This window comes from Diadema antillarum, unplaced genomic scaffold, assembly GCF_040938485.1.
Source record: "Diadema antillarum isolate AM-2024a unplaced genomic scaffold, OU_Dant_1.0 seq00000584_RagTag, whole genome shotgun sequence".
NCBI lineage: Eukaryota > Metazoa > Echinodermata > Echinoidea > Diadematoida > Diadematidae > Diadema > Diadema antillarum.
The window spans coordinates 428,922-446,136 of NW_027271518.1; the positions used below are offsets into that span (position 1 = coordinate 428,922).

A 17,215-nucleotide genomic window follows, 5' to 3' on the forward strand; every position below is an offset into this window, starting at 1 on the left:
GACATATACATCGAAAGTTATGAGCCATAATCGAAAAGCGCCATACAAACTTAACATTGGGCCCTAAAGTTCATTGACCCCTGCCTGTGACCTTTGACCTTGTGGTGACCTTTATGTTTGGTAAAATGTGTAACTTTGCAGAACTACTCTTCCCTCCAAGTTTGATTGAAATTGAAGTCCTCAGTAGAGAGTTATTCAAGTTTTTGTGGCGTTACGGACACACGACGGATGGACAGACGCCACAGGCGATCCCTTAGTCTCCCCACACCTCCGGTGGGCTCGACAATAATGACATCACAATTTAAGTATTTCTACATGTGTGTGTGTGTGTGTGTGTGTGTGTGTGTGTGTGTGTGATTGTGAATAATATCATTCAGTTTAAAAGCACAAAATTTAGACTTCCCAGAAACTTTTTAGCCTACGTCAGACTTCAGTGCAACAGATACTTTTCTGTCTGACTTTACTCTATGTATGAAACCAAATTTAATCTGCTTATTTGATGTTTCCAAACTGTTCAACCTTTGACATACCAGGTATGCATTTTTGCTTTAATACCCATCAATGCAACCTGTTGTTGCTATATTACAAACATACATGTTGAAAAGTACATATGTAGTCTACTCTAGTCTATTTCTGAATTTTAATTCAACACATACATGTATCATTGCATCCTAAAATTCATCAAATAAAGCACTGACTATCCTACGTCATGTGTCTAAACCACTATGTGGCAGACAACTTTGTAATTCCTGCAAACAATTCATTTGATTTCACACTTATTTCACTGGAGGTATGCTATATATTCAGTAACCTATTTCTCAAACATACAAAAAATAAATATGCTTTGACTGTTGAATTAATCATTTGCCATGTAATTTATACACCATCAGCGCAAAGAAAATAGTTTTCACCAGTATAAAAATAATTTCCTTAAAAATAAAGTCCACTTATAAATCTTAGCTCAGGCATAAAATGATATCTTTTTAAACAAAAAGAGAGCAATTTCATACAAGGAGTGAAAGTTTTAACTCAATAGTCACAAAATATAAATAAAACTATTTTTGCATGTCCAAACTAGCTGATACGTGAAGAAAGCCTCACCTCAGCAAGTGAACATGTCTGATACTTGGCAAAGAAATAAATATGTCTAGATGTCAATACAGAGACCCGTCAAAAGCTGTTTCTACATTGGTAGTAAATTTATTGCCAGCTCTCAGCATATTGAGAAGAAGACTTGGATCACGTTTCCTTCCATCCTGCTCAAGTAATTTGTCCCAGGAACAGAGAATGATCCACACCCCTTCTCCTAACGTATCATGCCACTGTCCTCTGGGCACAGATGCTGCACTCCGCTGTGCTAGCAGTGTGACACCTTGACCTTGTGCTGCGTCGGCTGAGACGAGTCTCTCGGTGGCGGGTCAGAGGTCGCCGCCGCCTCCCTCGGGCCCTCCCCTTCACTGTCCATGGCGTCGGGCTCGCGTCCCCCCTCGGCCCCCAGGCTGCGGGGCAGCTCGTCCACGCTGTGCTGGGGCAGTGCGGTGCAGGAGGCCCTGAGCTGGTTGGCGCGAGGCATGGAAAGCAGCTGGGAGGAGGCGGGGCTCATGGAGGGCGTGGTGCATCGGGAGGCACTCACATCACTCCCTCCAAGCAGCTTGATTAGCTCCTCCTCAGTGGGCCCACCGGGAACACTTTCATCTGGAGAAAAGAAGAAATAAATAAATGCAAATATCATAATCATCAGTAATCTTTTGCATTCAATGTTACTGACATTTTGAGAAAGTGATTTTTCAGAGTTTAACCCTTTTGTGTATTTTGAGTATGATTGGCACAAAAAAACCTCCATAGCACTGTACACACTGCCCAAAGTCCCAGGTGTAGAAAGGGTTAAAAGCATGACACAGTAGTTGGCCACATTCATCAGTTCCATTACAGTTTTTACTTTGATTATTTAGATTTTTTTTAAATCAATAAAGTCTGATTACAATTTTGTATATGAGATGTACTATAGTTTATACCTGGGTTGTTTTAGATATTCTGTTGTTAAACACAAAATTTTTTAAATGCATATTTTAACTACTCTTATCAATATGTTGAACAATTGGTATGATGAACATTGTTAAAATCTTGATACAGAAGGTTATGCTTTACATATAGATTTTGTGGAAAGGTTACACTGTGATGACACGTATACAAACATATTCTATGTCAAGATGATTCACTGCATTATAACACTGACGGACTATCAAAACAAGAAATGATTAGATCAGGTTGAGGTAAAAAACTAACAAGTGAATGAATTTAATGAGTGTGACGACAGCATTTCCTGCAGTTTAACTCCACAATTCAATATCTTTGACATTTCTTTGTTTTCCCCAAAAGAAGGCTAGAGGATTTTAAAAAAGAAGAAGATAATAACACTTCCCCCCCCCCCCCCCAAGGGGGAAAAAAAAAATCTCAAATGTGGACTCACCGGTATCAGTCTTCTCTTTTTTGTTGAAGATATCTATCGCTGTTGTGAGATCCCACATCTGGCAGATATCAAATAAGATACAATTTTTTTAGTACTCAGATTAATTGGACAGTCTACTGAGCATTTGTAATACACTGTGCAAGAGGTTCAGGTGCCAACTGCATCATGGTGTATGTTTTAAAACACTAGTTTCTATTTCCTCTGTGTTTACTCCCTTCAATTATTTCCTTTATAATCACATTTTGTTATAAAGTGCTCTTTGTCACAACTTTTGCAACAGAAACAAGCACTATTTCAAAAGAATACTTTCCAAATATTAAGAGGAGTTTCATGTGCAAGGTTAGCCATGCACAACCATGTTTAACAATTACATATATATGAGCAGACATTAATTCTGATTGTGATAACATTTGGTGTAGTCTACTTTGACATGGCCATTGCTTGGACAGAAATGTCAGCATTGCTCAATTTACAAAGAAAGGCATAAATATAGCATTCCAAAATTTTTTGGTAGTTTTGCTGACAAGCATCATGAGAGCTGCAAAACCACTTCATCTTTGTATTTGCGTCAACTACAGGGAGAATATATCCATCCTCTCCAGTGTTGATTCAACCCCATAATACCTCCCACTTGAAATCAAACCAATTCACAGAGACTGTGACGCAATACCTCAATTCAACACATGGGCTGATAATGGCGCATGTGCTGTGAAAAAGCCACATCCGGGAACTTGGGCAAACTGCATGAAATATGCAGGTAGGTCTAATTCTGATCTGAAGAATGTATTTCTACACACATATTCAAGGATATTGCCATGGTTCCACATATGCAGGTATGTTTATGAACATAAAGTTAATAGGAAAAAGCTGCTGAAAACAGCTCCAGTAAAAGTGAGCCAGAGGAGTGAAACTGAGTCAAGAGGTGCCTGAGCTTTATATCCTAGCATAGTCTCCATTAACCCTAAAAGGGCCGGGGGGGGGGGGCGGAATCCGCCCCCCCCCCCCTCGACGTTTCGCGCTATAATTCTGTAACGCGAGAAGGTCTCGTCGCAAGGCTTCTTGACTTTCTTCTTTCAAGTCTCGCGCAACTTTTGAGACCAAATTTGCAACGTCCGCGCATACTTTTGCGAAGCCACACCCATTTTTGTAATGGAATGTCGCCCCAAAATGGGCACAATTTTGTGATTTTGTGTACATTTCCTATGGAAAACGGTGCTCTGTCATGAAAGTCATAAAAACCTAATTATTTTTACAATTAATCACTTTAATTGATTAATTTTGTGCTAATTATGGTAGAAGAGTGGTCAGTGACAATTTCCAATGAAAAAACAAAGAAAAAACAAAAGTTGAAAAACAAGGAAATACATAAGAAATTCTGAAAACAATAAAATACATAGGAATTGGAATGAGTTTTGGAAGTTTTTGTGATGTACAATTGTTGAATATGCTAAAACAGATTTACAGATCAAAAATTAGACTCTCCATGCTTTTGATTAGGCTAAAATATGATCTTGAGCTTAATTTGCATAATTAATTAATTAAAATTAGAAATTGATTTTTTCAAAAAATCTTATGACACAATCTTGTAGATTTTGACGTGGGTCTCACGCATGCAAAATTTCATCAAGATCGCACCACCGATGGCCGAGATCTTGGGGGGGGGGGGGGGGGCGGAATCCATCCCCCCCCGGTCTGAGCACAGCCAAAAAAGCCCGGCCCCTTTAGGGTTAAAGGCAAAATGACAAACAGAGAGAGCATCATAACGATGGCAATTAGAAAAGCAAGGCAGTAACAGCTCTTTTGAAATATCTATCAAATAATGAAAACTGTTTCAACTGTGGGAAACAGTAATGAACTCATTTTCAAAAATTCTTTTCATTCTAAACTTCACCTATGAAAGGTACACTATAATACATATAAGGATAGACTGCATTCGTTCACATAAACTTGCTTTGGACACTTTTCAAAGATTGTTGTAAAGTCCATAATACAGACACAAAGTTTGTGATTACCTGCACCCCACCGTTGGCATGACCTGTAAAGAGGTACCTCCTGGGTCGCGACCCCATGCGACTTGACCCCTCGCACTCGTGGACACAGAACGAGGATATGCTGCTGCCGTCAACAGATCGGATCATGCACACTCTGGCAGAAAAGATAAAGATCACATCATAAATTGTCCTAACTCTGCACAGAGCTTCAATCGAGTGCAGCTCTCATTCTGCCACAAGAAGCTCTCATCATGGCTCAAATCTAGGTCTGACTGGCAGGCAAACTAAAATGAAGCAAAGTCACAGTAACAATCCAGGATGAAGCTTACCTAATGTCACTATCTAAATTCAATAGCACTTTTCTCTTCTGTGTTGCTTCCAGTATATTTGTAGTTCCTCACACAAGTCATAAAATATAATTATATCAAAAAATCATAATTATATTTCAATAGAAATTGTTTGTATTATGGTTAAAGCTTGAAACTACTGCTTTAGACAATGGATGCAAGCCTGAAAACAATACAGATAAAGGGACTCCCAAAACAATTTAAAACATATTATATTATCATATCGTCGCTGGGGTAACAAGACCTTGTATCTGCAATTTTGGTGAAAATGACTTTTTTTGATTAATGGTCAAATAATGGGTTAAGTGATGTCCTGTCCGAATCCCAACTGTCTTACTCCAAAAATGAAGCCACCACGGCATGTCAAAGGAAAGGCTTTCCCATTCGCCATAGTGCTTTGGCCACCATTTTTTCTGTCTCTCCTGAACAATTGTCATTTTGTAGATATGAGGTCTTGTCACCCCAGCGACGATATATTATTAAAACATATCATGTTGTAAAATTAATCCTGCCATTTCTACACCTATGTATCATCATTTTGAATGAAAAAGAAAGAATCGTATTTCACTCATTATACAGAACTTCACCTTTGACCCGTAGACGACAGTCTGACGTAGACTTGATCTGTGTCGGGAACAACTTTCTGAACAAACACCTGCTGATCGTCAAGCTCTCCAAATGGGCCTACGCAGAATGGGGGAAAGAGATGGCATGAAAAGCAGTGCATATTCACACCAAACGTTTTCTCACAAAAAACAAACAAACAAATAAACAAACAAACAAAAAATTCTACCTGTTTGAGACCACAGAGTTTAATTTCTACTTCAAGGTGCCACAACCAATTCATTACTGTAAAAGCTGTTATTTTGGTGAATTTTGCAAATCACTGTTGGGCCATGAAAGTAGCTACATACAAAAATATTGCCACCTGATCTTGATTGCATTAAATTTGCTGTGTGAAAATATCAACATGCTCATTTTGCGGCATTTAGCGATTTCCGAGCTGGGGGGTAAAGCATGGTCTTGGCTAGCCAGATGTCACCCCAACGCTAGTATATCTAATGTCAGGCACATCCCTCCTGATCAACAAAGCCTCAAAACTAACTACATATTATACAGTAAAGCGGCAGAGTGAATGGACAGGCATTAATGCACTTACAACAGATTCGATGTCACATTGTGAAAACGACATCTTGCGAAAATGTCTGTGACCTCCTCATTTGCGAAAATATCTGTACGCAAAAATATCAGCTTTTACAGTGTATCTAAAGGAGCCGGCAAAAATATGTGTGTATGTGTATATCTGTGTTTGCTTCTGCATACTGGCATGTCTTGGGAACTCACCAATGTCATTGCCAACCTGCTGGCAGGGATGAGGGTCCGAGTCCTCTATGGACAGGACCTTGAAGGAAGCCAGAGGTGTGGAGCCGGGCTGGGTGGACAGCATCCCCCGGAAGCGTGTCACCGTCCAGGTGCGGGCGTGGTTGAACTCAGAGCAAACTGATATATAGAGACGCATGCAGTGAGGACTTGTCATCATAGATTAACATTGCTTTTACGGAACATAACAACATCCCTGGCATCATTCACACACAGGCACAAAATATGAGAGAACAGACAGAAAACAAAAGAAGATATTGTGGAAAGTAAGTACAAGTCACCTGAAAACAAGTCATTCAAAAACCCTCACATGGGAATACACTAGATGGCAATGTATATTGGAAAGGTCTAATAACACACTTCGCACTAAAATATGTTTATTCTTACGTCATATTATAAATTGATGACATAAAGTAGCAGTTTCAACAATAATGAATTTCTATATTACACCTTACCTCACGAACACTTCGTTTTTTACATGCTCTTCATATCTAGCTGTCTTCCTCTCTCTATTGAAATCAACTACTAAAATACTTGAAACTGCAATAAAGTTTGCTGCGCGCAGTCAGAGCAAATAATAGAAATTCTATAGTCAAATGTCTTTATTCATTCTAATCACTTTTTTATTTGGTGTAAAATCTGGAGTTAGATGGAAATTCACACTAATGTGCACTCACCAGAGACTAGATACTTTTCTGACAGCACAACCTTCGTGATGGGATTTCTGTGGACGGTGAAGGTCTGGAAGAGTTGGGGGCCTTGACCGACGGTTTCCGGATGCTGGACGATCACCCTGACCTTGCCCGAGCTCGTGCCATAGGCTATCTCAATCCAGTTACCACTTGGACCTACAAAAACAAACATCAAAGAGTGGTCAGAACCAATCTTCACACTGTACGGTTTACTACAGAGCACAACACATATTTGATACTTACATGGATAAAGGTTATTTTGTCAAGAGAGGGGAGGGGGCAACTATGAAAATGACAATGTAGTACCAAACTTGCTCTGATTCTTTCGCCACATGTTTAAGCACACACATTACATTTACTTACATCCCAATAACCTTAGCACGTTGTAGACCTACAGTTCAGCAGACAAATACAAATATGTATTTGATAACTCAATGTCAGAAAGAATATTTATTTATATTATCTACAATAAGCATTCAACAATGAAATGCACCTACATGTATACAGATACCTATAATTCAGCTGCAAAACTTGAGCAGTGCATGATCGCAAGCCCCGGTAACCAACAGAAAAGGTAATGATCATGAACTTTTCCAACAGTCAGTCAAACTTCTCATAACAGAGTCACATCAATATCACAATATGCAATCAATGGCATAAGATGACAAAAAAAGCTAAGGAAAAGAAAGAAACAGAACACCAGACATATAAAGAAAATGAAAACCTCTCACTATTGCTGCTCTTTGGTGTGAGGTAAACACTGAGAGCTGTGACGGCATCATTGGCTGGATCCTTGTAAAGCTCGGTGACCAGGAGATCTTTGTCCTTGATTCGCAGAGGAAACTTCTGCATATCTGGTCAAGGGCAGAACAGAATTCAGACAGGTCTTTAAGCATACACATCAACATTTTTGAGGACAACATATTCAGTATCATTAGTAAGTAATACCCTTGCATATACTTGGTATATGCTACATAGTCGCAACTGGCCTTTCCTGTACACAGATTTTCATAACCTACTTATTGCACAGCAAGCAAAACCAACCAATAGCTTACCCTTTACTACCAACAATGTAACCAAATTTGTGACAAACAATGTAATTGACTTTTGTCAATTACTATGCTTTCACTTTTCACTTGCTGATTCATTTGATAGTTTGTGTGTTATTTTACTTTTTGATTGTTTCTACTCAATGGAAATAGATGAATACAACTATGAATAGTACAATACAACTGATCGCAGTTTAATTGGACTATTTCCTATACCTATGTAGTATATTGATCCATTCGTGCAGCCTAGAAGGAGGACATAGCCTGCTGTATCATAGCTGGCAATGGGCTGTACATCTTGGACCTGCAGAGATGGGAAAGAAAAGTCAAAGGTAACTTTAGAGTCATATGATATCAGTTGTACTCACAGCTCCTTTAATGTCTGTCAATGTGAAATGTCACCTTTGTTAAGTATGATCAAGTTGCTTATGAGTACTTATTACACCTTGAACATGGATTTGCTTGGAAAGTAAACAAAAGAAGATAATAAGGACTAACGGCTACCTTAGTTTGCTTCTGAAAAAAATTGAAACACTATCATTTACCACTAATGATAAAATATATCTCAATATGAATAAGTAACATTTTATTTTTTTCAAAATCATAGGAAGGTGAGAAAAAGAGCAATTCTAATAATTGGCAAATCAGTAAAACAGGAAACAAATCAAAGAGACTGTCTATGAAAAGACTTACTCATGAATAGTTACAGGCTACTGTGGGAGAAGAGACATACCTGCCAAGCTTGTGTCAGAGCGTACCAGACTCCAACCTTGCCGACGTGACTGGTGGCCACCAACTGGCTCCCAATGAAGAAGAGACTGTCCACCTGCACCCCTAAACTGAAGGTTCCTGTCGAAAATTTGAATAATAATAATAATAAAAAAATATATATCATGGATGCATGAGTGAGTAATTTGATTTTCAATTACCGTAAAGAGTAAATGTAGAGATCTTTGCACTGTTAATCTTTCACGCTTGGCCAGGTAAGATGAATTCTGCATGCTCTTGATTTCCTGAATGGATGGTCACGACAACTATGAGAGTACTTCAAACAGCTCGCGATACATACGTGTACTACGGTAAAAGGTAATGAGTCCACATTATGACTGGGAATTCACGCAGGCTACAGTATTAGTGACAGTTTTTTTAAAAAAATTACTACAACTAGCATAATAGTTAAACCCCTAACACATCAACCTACTGTGAGATCAATGATATAAGTAATGTTACAGTACACAAATTTTTGCATAAAAACATCGCTTTCATTGAGTCCTGAAAACAAACATATTAATCACACTGCCATTTATACAGAACACAATTCAGCTAGCAAAGTTTTGTTTACAATATTAGTAGTCATGCACTTATGGGTATCAGACACATGGGCTCTTTCACAGTAACACACTCTCGATTCAAAAGGCCCATTCATGGCATGACAACCAAAATATTCTTACTCTTTCATTTTTGCGCTAGTTTCGTGTCACGCAAAATGTACAAAAAATGGTCACTTTTACAGTATCATACCTATGGCTTCCATATGTGAAATGTACACACTCTTAGACTTTATCCTTGTCTTATCATGAAGGCAACTTCAGCTGGGAATCTCAATGTAGTGACTGTCATGTAAATACATTGTATGTAGGAGGGACAAAATGGTTGCTATTGTATCATATAGCAATACATCACATACAATACTGATATTTCAAATTCAGAGGTGCTGACTGATTCACAATGAATGAAAAACAATGACTACTGTATAACTCATTCATCATCATTCTTATAAAACTAGTGGAAACCTTTTCCTTACAAGTGAAATTTGGTAATGCTACAAAGAGGGATAAAAAGAATATACCATCATAATCTACAGCATGAAAGGAAACAAATTGGTTCACATGATAATAATCATGATTGTCATGAAAATGTACAAAGTATAAAAGAATCACTGTTAGCTCATGTATCAATCCAAATTGTGACATGCTCACCAATTTCAACCTTCTCCTCTCCTTCCCGACAACTCCACATCCGGATCTGGCTCCCGTACGCCACGGCGACCATCTTCTCCCGGTTGTCGAGATGAGCGACTCCGCCCACCTTTGGGTTCAGCGCCACCCTCTGGACCGTCTGCTCCAGGTATGGCGAGATGAAGACCTGGTGCCAGCCAGTCGACTCCTTGATGCGGTAGCAGCAGACGTAGTGGGCGTAGGCCAGCACAATCCAGTTGTGGTGTCCCCCGATTATGAGCACACGACGTGGATCAATGCTGGCGTCTGCGCGAAGGAAAGTTGCTGATTTTCTTTTTGATACATTACGACTAGCATAGCATTGATAGGCCACTCTTTGACTGTATCACGGGACTAATTAAAATCATTTAATTTGCAATAAGTTATTTGACCTAAACATTTTAAAGTCCTTATAGTAAGACAGGTTGAGATTAATTTTGTTGCTTTGTCTTTCACATGCTGACATAAACTAACTTGCAAGACAGGCTACATGCCTGAGTTGAGTAAAGGGAGCTAAAAATCTTTAGCATCCTCACACTGAGCAAAACATGACAGCACTGTTTACTGGATTGTGATTGAGCTGCAATTCATATCAAAGCTCCGTCCATCTGTTTCGGTGCAAAGATATTCAATTCACAATATGAAATGCAAAATTGAGAATTCTAAGATGATTCCTTCTCAACACATTATCATAGAATCACAGGAAAGAAAAAAATGAACTCACTCTTTTTAGAGTGTCAGCAATACTCAAATTAAAGTTAAAAGAAGACGGTTGAAACCCTGAGCACAATTAGACTGATATAAAGACAGAATCCAGTGTCTCATAAACCTAACATTCAACTGACCTAGTGGAATGTCAAGATCATTTTTGGAATGTCTGATATCGATGGCCGATGCTGGTCGCTGATCCCTGCCGGACCCGGCCCGAGAGCCTGGCCGCATCCTCAGCTCTGCCTCACTGGCAAAGCTGTACCTCTGCTCAGCAAGGTCGTGCCTCACTGGGAAAGCTGGAAAGCAATGATTGATACACAACAGATGTCCTAAATGAAGGGTTTAATTACCTTAATTAGAATGATAAGATATGATAGTAAAGACCCTGCATACATTCTCAACCCCAACCCCCCCCCCCCCCAAATTACTATAACATGGACAGCAATAGTAAGATGCTTGTTTTTTGTTGTTTGCTTTTCATGCTGTCAATGTGTCAAGTTTGGTTTGAAAAAGATTCCCACATAGCACATATGGTTGGCTAAGTGCATTTTACCATGACCCTATCAAAACATTCTTCATTACACAATCCCTCCCAAAGTAGGATGTAATCTAACAACAAAATTTGACAAATTAAATCTCAGAGACCCCATCTTCTATGCAAAATCCCTAAATTCAACATCAGCAAGTCAATCTATATCAGACACATAATTTCAGGATTAATCTCAGAACATCTCAGATTAATACAACATCAGGCAAGTACCAAAACGGTGCTGACTTCAGAGAATTTAAAATCTATAGAGTAACAACCATTTCACAGAGCATCCCAGGATCAATAGTTGAAATATTCCCTATGTCATCCTGTCCATGGTCCATAACCTTATTTTCCATACACTACTTATATAGTGGCTACAAAAATATCACAAAAGAATACTGTCGTAGAATGACCGGTGATGAAAGGGATTGTGCATTGCATGATATACATTTCTTTTTAATCTACATTTGACAGATTCTACTTACGTGTTGGGGGCAAAAATCCATGGAAGAGGACATTTCCACAGGATGAATGATCCAGATCCTCACATAAGGCCAATTTCTTCACTGGAAACAAATGTATGACACCAAAGCAAAATAATCTAATTTGTATCAGTATGGGTAAAATGACTGAACTGCTCTGAGACTGACAGCATACATAGACAGATATCTTGGTTTTGCATTTAAAACAGCCATCATCTAAATTGTATTGGAACATGCATGCATATTCAAATAACTTCACTAATCACAGGTTGTATTTGTATATCACACTGAATTAGGACTCTGCAGTACTTTTCTCAAGAGTTTGTTTAATCAAGTAGCTAACTTTTGAAATTTATCAATTTGAATTTTCTAGTCTTCATGCCCAAGCACAATTCTTACTAGCCGTTCATTATTTGGACAGATGCTTGCCTAAAGCTCAGTAAAGACTGGCCACAAAACAGAACAAGAAGGAGACACATGTATTCTATCACACCTACAGGAGTGTTATGGAGACATGCAATGATGCAAACTGACAATGAGTGCATTACTCACCCAGTGGTAGGATTCCATAGAATTCTGCCTCATGTTTCAGGGTCTGTATGTCAATGCCTTTGAGATTCAGTTCCTTTGTCCTCAGATAATTGAGGATGGGAACAAAGGCACTGGGGTCTCTGTCAATAAATATCTGAAACATGACATGAAACAAAAATGCTTTTGTTTGTTTGTTTTTTAAGACATGCTGCTAAATAACAGATAAATAAATGAACTAAAAGAAGAGTACAACTATTGCATGGTTCCAGGAGCTTAGCATACTTCAGATACTATATATTTCATTTGAGGCATTTACATTCTTTGAACATCTCACACAGTAAATGCGAAGGGACTGCTACACACCTTTTGGAAGTGACAACATAAACATTATTGACACAATATTGATACAAACCTATTTTGCTTTACCCCCAAATTACAACCTTGATATATGCAGCACATTTGTATTTGAATATCAGATGATGAGAAGATTTGTACACATGATCAAAATAAATTAAGTGAGATATGTTAAAACATACGACAATGCCTATGGGCACAGATGACATATAATAGATATATTCAACTCCAGGTTCAGTTCACATTTCAACTACATGTACTTCTGTACATCTGAATCATAATTACAGTGTCATAGGAGCAGCAGATTTATGTACAATATCAATTGAAGAAAACACCCCCAAAATACATATCAATATGCTGGTGCCATTAACAAAGATTTTACTGCAATAGCACTGCTACTGTTTACAATGTAGTACATAAGATTGATTTTTTTTTTTGTTCCTCACTCTATTTGCAGCACTTACCGCTCCAGTTTCATCCTTCACAGAAGATATTCTTCCACTTAGTAGGCTATGTTTATGTCAGGGGATGAAGAAAAGGAGGAACAGATAGCAGTGAATTTTTAAACACACACAGTCTTTGTTGCAATAAATACATATACCATATGTCCAAAAAAAAAAATTACAACAGGACCCTCTGCAATGATAACTTTAAAAACAGTGAATCAATCCAAATATAATTTCAGGATACGAAACTATAACTCATTGCCCACATCTTACATCTTACATCTTACTTTTTGTAGAGCATGTCAAGAATCTCTTCCTTCCAAGTTCTGTCTATTGTGTTCACACACAAGAGCATCCAAGTGCTAAACTTGGAAGAACCAGAATCATGACATGCTTTACAACAATCCACATTTCTCTGTGACCACCTAACCAAATTGAATGGGGTTTTCTGCAAAATAGAGCTAAGATGTTATATTTTAAGACCCTGAAGTAGCATTTACACAATTTAATCATATTGGGTGTTAGAAATGTGAAAATCTGATGGTAATCTTTTGGGGGACATACTGTATAGACATAATATCAGAAGCAACTTTAGTATCATAATGGACTGCCCTTTGATCATACTCAGAAAACAAATTTCAATTTTGAAGACATATCCCTCAAAATGAGCAGATTCCTTCACATCTTTAAGCCAAAGATAGCAAAAACAATTTAAAAAGAACATTAAATAATTTCCAAATACTTACATTGTTTCATATTTCTTATTGATTCATATTTTTCATTTATTCAACACCTGATCTTATTTTACCAGAATGAAAAGAAAAATTTCTGGAAATATTCACATGCCGAACAACCTTCAACAATAGCAAAAGCCAAAGAATTTGTTGATATTTAAAGCAAGCTGCCCGGGATTCGACCATAATGCTGTCCAAAATTTGACTGCCGACTACATGTAAAACCTATGCTGTTGTGTACGGTCAAATTTTGGCACGGGAGGTCAAACCTTGATGCAGGTTTTTTACCTTGAGAAAAAAGAGTCTGGAATCCATGTCAGTGTCTGCCTGGATGTTGAAAATCTGTGCGAATAAAAGGGGTATGAAAATCACATTGTAATACCTGGGCTTGTAGTGTTTACTAGTATTACTAGTGTTAGTGTAGATCTAAATTAAGTGTTAAATAGTAGTGTTATGTCATGATCATGAATAACCACAACAGCGACCCCAACACGTATGTGTCAGGGTCGCAGGGTTAGCTTATTGCTTTCGATATATCGCCTGATATGGCTTTACTGTCCGGGAGACCAGAGACCAAAATACATAGTTTTATGCTAAAATTCAGAGCCAATCTGTTAGCCGATATATTTACAATTATTAGCGCGGGCATTGATTTACAAATAAGATTTGCTGTAGGTGATAAGCACAATCAGGGTATGCAATCATGACTTTCTCACTTTAAAAAATTGTAACTTCTAAAAGAATGCACCAACTGACTTAAAAATTCACATGCAGCATGCTAAGACATCAGTAATCACATGTGGTAAGACAATAGCTAATTTCTTCTCATTTACTGTTAATTATTAAAGATTAATTACCAAAAAGTCCCCCAAAACCCACGTAATGCGTCAAAAAAAGCGTTTTACAACTTACGTAAAATCAAGATTTGAGGTCCATATTTTAAGTCTACCCCTATGTGTTTGGTATCAAATTAATGGATTTTTCCTGCCATTGCTTGCATGCAATAAAAAACAGTGGTTCTTTGAGCTGGAGAAAGTTATAAGGTCTGAAGTCCCATCCTGGTAGGAGTGTAATGCTGGCTTATTTTTGTGACATTGTGACCTTTTAACCCATGCTGTACAGCTATACATGGAGAAACAGCTTATTTTTCTGCTTTTCCTGAAAGTACTGAAGACACACTACAATATGGTGCGCTGTTTGCCAATAAATGTTCAGCCAGTTTTGAGTTTTGAGCCATTTTCAAATGCTGAGTAAAATAAGTGCAGCCGTTTTTCAGTATTTTCAGTGAGGTATATCCTAATTTGACTACTTTAAAGAATCTTTTCCCCTTATGGAATATCCTTGATTTTTTAACCATGAATTGTACATATGTAGAAATCTATTGTGTGAAAATTTTAGCAAATTTGAGCAATAGGAACTTATTTTTAAATATTTTTACAAATTGCTGAGCATAAAAAAGTGCGATACACGCCCATGTTATACTGCATGAAGGTCATATGATAAGTGTTCAGTGTTCATATTTCAATGCTTGTTCAAATTCTAAAGATATCATAAGCAAAAACGTATTTTGGCTTAATATGTCATTGTTTGAGTGTCACAGCTTGGATATCAACTCAAGTCATCATAAATCTCACATTCATTCGTCTATCTGTGTTTACAAATATGAGAATTGATCCAAACACTGTGCGCACATTCAAGGTCAAACTGTACAGATAATTTTTTGATGAAAAATATAATATCTTCCAAAGTACCAGCCCTAATTTCATAAAAATTTGTAATAATTGCCACTATATGTCTGTTACCTATTCCTGAAAGTTTCGCCTCTTCACTCTTTGGCAAAAGTGAAATATGATAAAATATGTAAAAGTGGTTTTATTTGAATTCAAAATAATGCCTACAAAATTGAGCATCCATTTCGAGAAGTGAAAATATGAAATTCATTCATATTTTGTGATATGTCATGGCTGTGTGCTGGTGGTGAATGAAAGGGATATTTATAAGGAATATCTAACAGCAATATCAGATGAAAAAAACATTCTCCTTTTTTTAAATGAATTTTTCCAATATATTAGTCATTTCAATGTAATTCGACACCCCTAATTTAAATGCTAATTTATGCGCAGTTTAATGCAAAATTTTGACTCTTTCTTTACATGAAATGAAAATTTGAACACTCAGCTACAACAAACAACAAAAAAAGCATTTTCACCAAGTTTTTTCATTTTTGCCCTGTTACACGATTGCATACCCTGATTGTGCTATTGACCAGGGGGGCATTTCATCAACGAGTTCGTCGGAGTTTTCACCGACAAATTTGCTATCAGCCAATCAGACGCAAGGATTTCATTAGCTTTTAACAGTTGTCAGTGTAAATTCTTGCGTCTGATTGGCTGATAGCAAATTTGTCGGTGAAAACTCAGACGAACTCGTTGATGAAATGCCCCCCTGTAAGAGTCCAGTGAAAGATTTTGTCTGAGCCTTTTGGTCCTCCCTGCAAACTTTGTAAATACATTGCCGTAGTGCTTTCACAGCACATGTGCCAACAATCTTGCTGTTGATCGGGTATGGATAAAATGTAGCGATATTATAATACACGTTGCATGCCGATGCGTATGGAAAAAAATCTTAAGTTCTCGCTGAGACCTGATATGAATATTCATGAGCCGATGTTAAACAGGCGTAACGTAGTAGAATGTAAGATGTTTGAACATGTCGAATGTTCAATACATTACTTATTTGGACTAAAGGAATTGCGAACATAATGGAATTCATGATGTTCGAACATGTCGAATGTTCATTACATTACTTATTTGGGATAAAGGAATTGCGAACATAATGGAATTCATGAGGATATAATTCTGTTTCACGCACGTCCTGTGTACCATCAATGGTTCAGAATTATTTGTTTATAAAGAGACTTTTTTTTCTTTGAAAAGGCTTATGGTTGAAATCCTACCTGTCCTTCCTTTTCTTTAAGTCATATCACTTGCTGTTAGATTGTGTATGAGTGTGTGTGTGTGTGTGTGTGTGTGCATGTGTGTGTGTTTAATGATAATTGTGTATAACAAGTTTAAAAAAGTGAAAGCTAACTTTCTATGCAGAAGCATACAGACCAATAAATAGCACTACTCTGAATGTATTCATTCAATTTCATTCATTCATTCATTCACTCATTCATAACGATTGGTCAAAAAGTGTTTCTGAAAATTTTTGAAATCTATGAATGTCATAACTTCCTTATTTTTTAATAATATTTTTATCATTTTTTAACACTGTTCTGCTAGATATTTTTTTTTATTCACATGAATTGGAGAGCGACTTTCTTCTTCAAGGCATATCAGATTGGTTAATGAAAATGTAGAAATTAACCCTTTCAGTTCCATCCATATGGTCATTGGGGTTTTATTCCACTACTCCCCATGGCATTTTCAAAAGGTGAAGTGGTTTGTTAAAACACTTATATCATCAACACTACAACTAATAACACTCATACACTCAA

The 17,215-nt window shown here is 37.4% G+C and overlaps 1 protein-coding gene across 1 annotated transcript in view; it reads right to left on the reverse strand.

Annotated features, from left to right (window-relative positions):
• Positions 1-1,019: 1,019 nt before the first annotated feature.
• The window catches only part of LOC139735540 (BTB/POZ domain-containing protein KCTD3-like), a 29,352-nt gene continuing 13,156 nt past the window's right edge, over positions 1,020-17,215 (reverse strand). The window contains exons 2-16 of the mRNA XM_071646296.1: positions 14,005-14,058; positions 13,001-13,046; positions 12,204-12,336; positions 11,655-11,735; positions 10,772-10,933; positions 9,909-10,193; positions 8,663-8,778; positions 8,146-8,233; positions 7,612-7,734; positions 6,866-7,036; positions 6,153-6,308; positions 5,396-5,492; positions 4,483-4,615; positions 2,471-2,528; positions 1,020-1,695 (exon numbers count right to left, since the gene is read on the reverse strand). Of these exons, the coding sequence (XP_071502397.1) occupies positions 1,358-1,695; positions 2,471-2,528; positions 4,483-4,615; positions 5,396-5,492; positions 6,153-6,308; positions 6,866-7,036; positions 7,612-7,734; positions 8,146-8,233; positions 8,663-8,778; positions 9,909-10,193; positions 10,772-10,933; positions 11,655-11,735; positions 12,204-12,336; positions 13,001-13,046; positions 14,005-14,058 (2,041 nt within the window). The 3' untranslated portion in view covers positions 1,020-1,357. The remainder of the gene's footprint in view (positions 1,696-2,470; positions 2,529-4,482; positions 4,616-5,395; positions 5,493-6,152; positions 6,309-6,865; positions 7,037-7,611; positions 7,735-8,145; positions 8,234-8,662; positions 8,779-9,908; positions 10,194-10,771; positions 10,934-11,654; positions 11,736-12,203; positions 12,337-13,000; positions 13,047-14,004; positions 14,059-17,215) is intronic.